Here is a 5884-nt window from a genome sequence, read left to right as displayed (position 1 = left end):
TCCACAGATTCTTCCTTGGTGATAAAGCCATTTTTAGAAATCAATGGCTTTTTCCTTCTTAAGAAGACCCGATCATGGCTGATCGACTCAGGTTAGTTGGGAGCTATGCTCAAGGTCAGAAATCATGAAGAGTAAATCTTGTCACTAAGATGCATTTACTGAGGAAATTATTTTTCACATTACTGAGGGCACTTGTCAACAATTAAGACTATTCTCAAGAGATGCAATACAAGAAACAATACCCAGTTAGGTGGCTGTTCCATAGCCAACCAAGTTATTGCTGTTCAAGTGGAGGGCATCAAAGTTTGAACTCCCTTAAAAATTCAGTATTTCCAAGACTGGGGCAGGTTGTCTAAGTGCCTATAGGCATGCATTTTTGTGGTTAGTAGAGAGCTCAAGGGCAAAGCTAGTTGATTCCTTAAGCAGTTAACAGAAAACTGGGATCTAACTGTGCTCCTGTACTGAAGTTGAAAACATGGGTACAGAAAGCCATACCTGAAAGAACACTGGGTTATAGAAAATGAGCATGAAACCACACTGATTAAGTTTAGGTGGGGGCTGCTCTAATAAAAAGCCTTCTTCCCAGTTTTGGAAGAAATAATAAGCTTACTTGCCCAAGTTCTCTCAGTTATTAAAGCTGGGCATAGTAGAAAAGATAGTATGTTTGCCATAAAAATATGGGACACCCAATTAGATCTGAATTTCAGATAAACAAAGAATACTTTTTAAATTTTAATTATAACTTTTTAAATTAAAAATATTTAGCACAAGTGTATCCAGGGCAGAGTTTGCATGGGATATACTACACTAAAAAAACTGTGGCAGCCCTAGGAGGGGAAGGCAGAAGTAGTTCAAGTAAGTCTAAAGCACACTTCCTAGAAGACAGTGTGGCGAGGGTATCAGTCATGGTGCTGACAATTTGTGCCAGTGAGAACACATCCACAGATAAAAGCATTAATGGCAGTCCTACAAATCTTAGGGAAAAAGAGAAGGGAGAGAGGGTCATCCAAGAGCTCTCCCAAAGTCAACTGTTGAAACAGGAGCTCTTGGTTCTCATAATCATCTTGAGCTCTCTTCTTTTAGGGCCACCAATTCTATTGGATAAGGGCTCCACCCTTATACCTCATGTAACCTTTACCTCCTTAAAGGCCTTGTTTACACATAATCTCATGGGAAGTTAGATTACCCACTCATTAAAAAATATATGTTTTTATTTATTTTAGTGAGAGAAGAAGAGAGAGGGAGAGAGAAACATGGATGTGAGAGAGAAACATTGATCCGTTGCCTCCTGCATGCCCCCTGCTTATGAACTGAAGATCGAGCCTACAACCTGGGCATGTGCCCTGACTGGGAATGGGAATTGAACTGGTGACCTTTTGGTGCATGGATCCAAACTCAACCAACTGAGCCACACCTGCCAGGGCAGTTACCCACTCATTTTTAAAAGTGAGGCACTAAAAGTAACAACATACATACATGCACAGACACACGTATACACACATACACAGCAAAAAGATGACAGATTAAAAGCAAGGAAAACAGAATGGACTTAGGTCAACACTCCTTTTGTTAATTCTTTTTTTTTTTCATTAAACAATGATTTTGTTACTTGAGTACATAGACATTTTATGCAACCAGGGCAGAGGCTGTGGATGACTCCTATTTCTGATTTGGGGGAGGACTCGTTTGGTTTTATAATATCAAGCCAACCGGTAAATACAGCTCTTGATCAGAATCAAACAGAATTTAGCATCCTTATTCTTTCTGTTTCTCTTAAGATGCTTTTGAACAGCAACAGCTTCCTTAGTTAAATGGTAGAGATCTGCAGGAAGATCAGAAGCAAGTCCTTTGGACCTAAGAATTCTCAAGATTTTATTGCCTGTCACAAAACCTACCTGTGTAACACCTTGTGAGTCACTCAGGATCACACCGATTTGTGAGGGAGTCGGGCCTTTCTTGGCCAGTTTGTAGATCTGCTCCTTCAGGTCATCTGACATCAATTTCAGCCAGGTGGAGACTCTGAAGAGGTAGGGCAAAGCCGACTGGGACAGGCCCTTCCCAGGAGCATGCATGCAACCCATGATGGCCCTGGACAGGCGGTGAAAAAAGCCTAGTGCTAATTCCTCTAAGAACAATTCACTGAAAAACATCTATAATAATAATAGAGGAATATGCAAATTGTCTGGGATGCCATCATGTAATGACCAATCAGGACGCGAGCAGGGCCGCAGCTGAGAGCTCTCAGAAGCCTGTGCCGGGGGTCTGGAGGATGCCAAGAGGAAGGGAGAGCAGATAGGCAGTTAGGGGGATCAGGCCAGGAGGGAAGATCAGAGAGGCAGTTAAGGGGATGAGGGTCAGAAGGGGAGAGCAGTTAGAGCCATCAGGCTGGCAGGGGAGCAGGCATCAGGCAGGCAAGCAGGTGAGAAGTTAGGAGCCAGTGGTTCCAGATTGTGAGAGGGATCCCAGATTGGAGAGGGTGCAGGCTGGGCTGAGGGAACCCCCCGCCCCAGGCATTAATTTTGTGCACTGGGCCTCTAGTTGATTTAATAATCCTCATACCCTTCTAACAAGAATTTTATATTCTTTAAAAAATTATAAATGTGCTTTCTTTTTAAAATTTATCTTTATTATTGAAAGTATTACAAATGTCCCCTTTGTTGTTTTCCCCATTGACCCCTTCCACCCTGCACCAGCCCCTCCCAGGCCTTCACCACTTTTTTGTCTTTCCATGTAGATGGTTTCCTTTTGTCAACCCAAGGCCCCCATTTCCTGGAATTAGACTAGCATTGGTTATTTATTAGAAAAATAAATAATAAGGCATTTTCTCAGCTTCTGACATGCAAAATGGGGTTTTGCAGCAAAACAATAGACTTAAAGGCAGATTTTATGTGAGAGAGATTTTTCCAAATCCCTGTAGTTCTTATTTAGTATAACAGACTCTCAACGTGTAGAGAAAATAGCTATGGCCTTACAACTCCTCAGGGTGTTGGCTGTTGGTTGGGTGCAGTGGGGCAGTGACTGAGCTGGTGCCTGGTGGGCATGTGCCGAGCCCGGCATGGCCTCTGCGTGACCCCCGGGCTCTGCACCCCTGATGCTGCTCAGGTGCTGACCCTGCCTGGCCAGGACAATGGTGAAGTATTTCCTGGGCCACAGCATGCTCCAGAGTTCCTGGGACCAAGTGTTCACTGCCTTCGGGCAGCAGTACCCAAATCTCAATAGCAAACGTATTGCACCGGGAGGTGACCAGGAGCTCCTCTCCCGGAGACTCCTGAGCAAGACCAACAGGATGCCCCGCTGGGCCGAGCCACTATTTCCTGCCAATGTTGCTCACTCGGTGTACATCCTGAAGGGTTCTATTGTGGATCCACAGAACCAGACCATGACCCCTTCACCTGGAACATAACCGTGCCCGGCTGACGGGGGTGGAGGAACCATGTGTTTACTGTGCAAACTTTATAACAGCAGCTGCGCCGAAATCCACCAGGAAGCTTGGGCCTCCTCTAGCTTATTCAGTCTCTCCAGAGCTGCCCAGTTCAAAAGCAATGTGACCAAGTCAGTGAAGGGTGTTTAATACATCTTGGCCAAGCTGCAGGGTGAGGTCCCTTCCAAAACGCTTGTTGAGCCAAGGAAGCCAAGGGGACAGCACTGGCAGCTACAGAGAAGGCCAAGGGCCATGCCAGCAAGGCAGCCATCAAGAAGCAGCAGCAGCAGCTTGTGTAGCCAGCCCTGACTCTGGTGTGGCAGCACACCACACCACCTGCTGCACTCCCTCTGCCCTCCCCCCTATGTTTTATGACTAAAAGTCAACTTCCAGGCTGAGAAATAAAATAAAATAGCTATGACATGCGAGTTAGGAAAGAGGAAGACTCATGCAGGCAGCAGCCTGCCCTTCTGGCTCCAGAAGAATGGGAAGTAGAGGTGAGAAGAGGTGGGAAAATCAGGTGGGCAGGTATCCCAGACTTCCTTCCTCTGGCCTTGGGCCTGGAGGGTGAGAGGTACATCAGATATTATGACTCATACATTAAGTTGCGGTAGCCAACGGCCCAAGGTGCTCTTGCCCCTGATCCCATTTGGAAGTCTAGGAAACGACAATGAGATGTCACCTCACACCTATCAGAATGGCTATCATCAACAAATCAACAAAAGATTTGTTGATAAGGATGTGGAGAAAAGGGAACTCTTGTGCACTACTGGTAGGAATGCAGACTGGTGCAGCCACTATGGAGAACAATATGGAGTTTCCTCAAAAAATTAAAAATGAAACTCCCATTTGACCCAAAATCCTACTTCTAGGAATATATCCTAAGAAACCCAAAACACTCCTCAGAAAGAATATGTGCACCCCTATGTTCATAGCACATAATTTACAATATCTAAGATTTGGAAACAGCCTAAGTGCCCATCAGCAGATAAGTGTATAAAAAACAACCATGGCACATTTACACAGTGGAATACTACGCAGGTATAAAAAAGAAAGAACTCTTACCATCTGCAACAGTATGGGTGGAACTGGAGAGTATTATGCTAAGTGAAATAAGCCAGTCAGAGAAAGATAAGTATCACATGATCTTACTCATATGTGGAATCTAATGAACAAAATAAACTGATAAACAAAACAGACCCAGAGGCACAGAAGCATGGAACAGACTGTTGAACTGCATAGGGAAGAGATCAACCAATGAACTTGTATGCATATATGCATAACCTGTAGACACAGACAATAGGGTGGTGAGGGCCTGTCTGTGCGGGGGGCGGGAGCAGAAGCAGGCTGGAAGAGGTCAATAGGGGAAAAAGTAATACTTTCAACAATAAAGATTTAAAACAATAATAATATAATAAATAAATAATCTTATCCTATATAATAAAAGCCCCGTGACTGAAATCATGGAACAACCAGAACAACCAGAGACCAGCATGACTGCGGCCTGGACGGCCCTGCCCCCCAGTGGGGACCCCACCCCGATCAGGGGCGTGGCCAGCCTGCAAACCACCCACGGTCCCTCACCCTGGCCAGCCCTGCAGCGGGACCCCCACCCCAATCAGTAGCGTGGCTGGCCTGAAAATGCCCACAGCCCTTCGCCCTGGCCAGCCCTGCCCCCCAGCGGGGACCCCCACCTTGATCCTGGGACCCCATCAGGGCAGGCCGGCCGCCACCCACACACCGGGTCTCTAGCCTATATAATAAAAGCAAATTGACCCTAACAGCAGAACAACCAGAACACTATGAGGTGCACTGATCACCTCTAGGTCCTTTTCCCCAGCTGGCAGACTCTAATCGCCTGATGGCAAACAGGGACCCAGAGGTGGGTGGCAGTGGGGGATGAGGCTGGTGAGTGGGCAGTTGGGAAAAATGGCCCTGATTGCAGGTTAGGCCTAGGGACCATACCCGCACATGAGTTTCGTGCACTAGGCCTCTAGTAAATAAATAAAAAATGATATGCAATAATCTGCTCCTTACCAACCTTCCTCATCTGCTAGACCTCTCTGCAACCTGTCTCTGTCACAAGATACCCCCATCCAGATCTTCCCTTTGTCACCAGGTACTCTCCATCGGTACTTATGTCACAAAGGTACTCCCTTCCACCCCGACACACACACCACAGCTTTCCAGTGTCACAAGAAACTCATGACCACTGACTGAAGCAGGGAAGGAAGCTCTTGGAAAAAATGTTATTATAACGGTCTCATAACTACCAGGTGAATTTAGGATAAACCATGTGTAACAAATGGTGCCATCCTGTCCTCTCATTGGAAGATGAATTTATCTTGAGAACATGGGTTGTATCTGCTTGGCTATATACAGTAATATATCTAATCTCTTATTGGATTGCCTGTGATGTATATCACACTGGGACATAATGCTTAATTCAGTAATAAAGCTGTT

The 5884-nt window shown here is 45.6% G+C and overlaps 1 protein-coding gene and 1 pseudogene across 1 annotated transcript; one reads left to right on the top strand and one right to left on the bottom strand.

Moving 5' to 3' along the window:
* Nucleotides 1-1700: 1700 nt before the first annotated feature.
* On the bottom strand, nt 1701-2081 carry LOC107182286 (40S ribosomal protein S13-like). Its single transcript, XM_015560673.1, has one exon. The coding sequence runs from the start codon at nt 2079-2081 to the stop codon at nt 1701-1703; it is 381 nt and encodes a 126-aa protein (XP_015416159.1).
* A 970-nt stretch (nt 2082-3051) lies between these two features.
* On the top strand, nt 3052-3819 carry LOC102769588 (annotated as a pseudogene).
* Nucleotides 3820-5884: the final 2065 nt, after the last annotated feature.

This window comes from Myotis davidii, unplaced genomic scaffold (genome assembly GCF_000327345.1).
Source record: "Myotis davidii unplaced genomic scaffold, ASM32734v1 scaffold1413, whole genome shotgun sequence".
Taxonomy (NCBI): domain Eukaryota; kingdom Metazoa; phylum Chordata; class Mammalia; order Chiroptera; family Vespertilionidae; genus Myotis; species Myotis davidii.
Note: the sequence above shows the minus strand (reverse complement) of the source record. Positions and strands in the feature narration are given on the sequence as shown.

Excerpts from the sequence above, each read along its gene's own strand:
- LOC107182286 (XM_015560673.1), bottom strand. The coding sequence starts at position 2,081 with ATGGGTTGCATGCATGCTCCTGGGAAGGGCCTGTCCCAGTCGGCTTTG.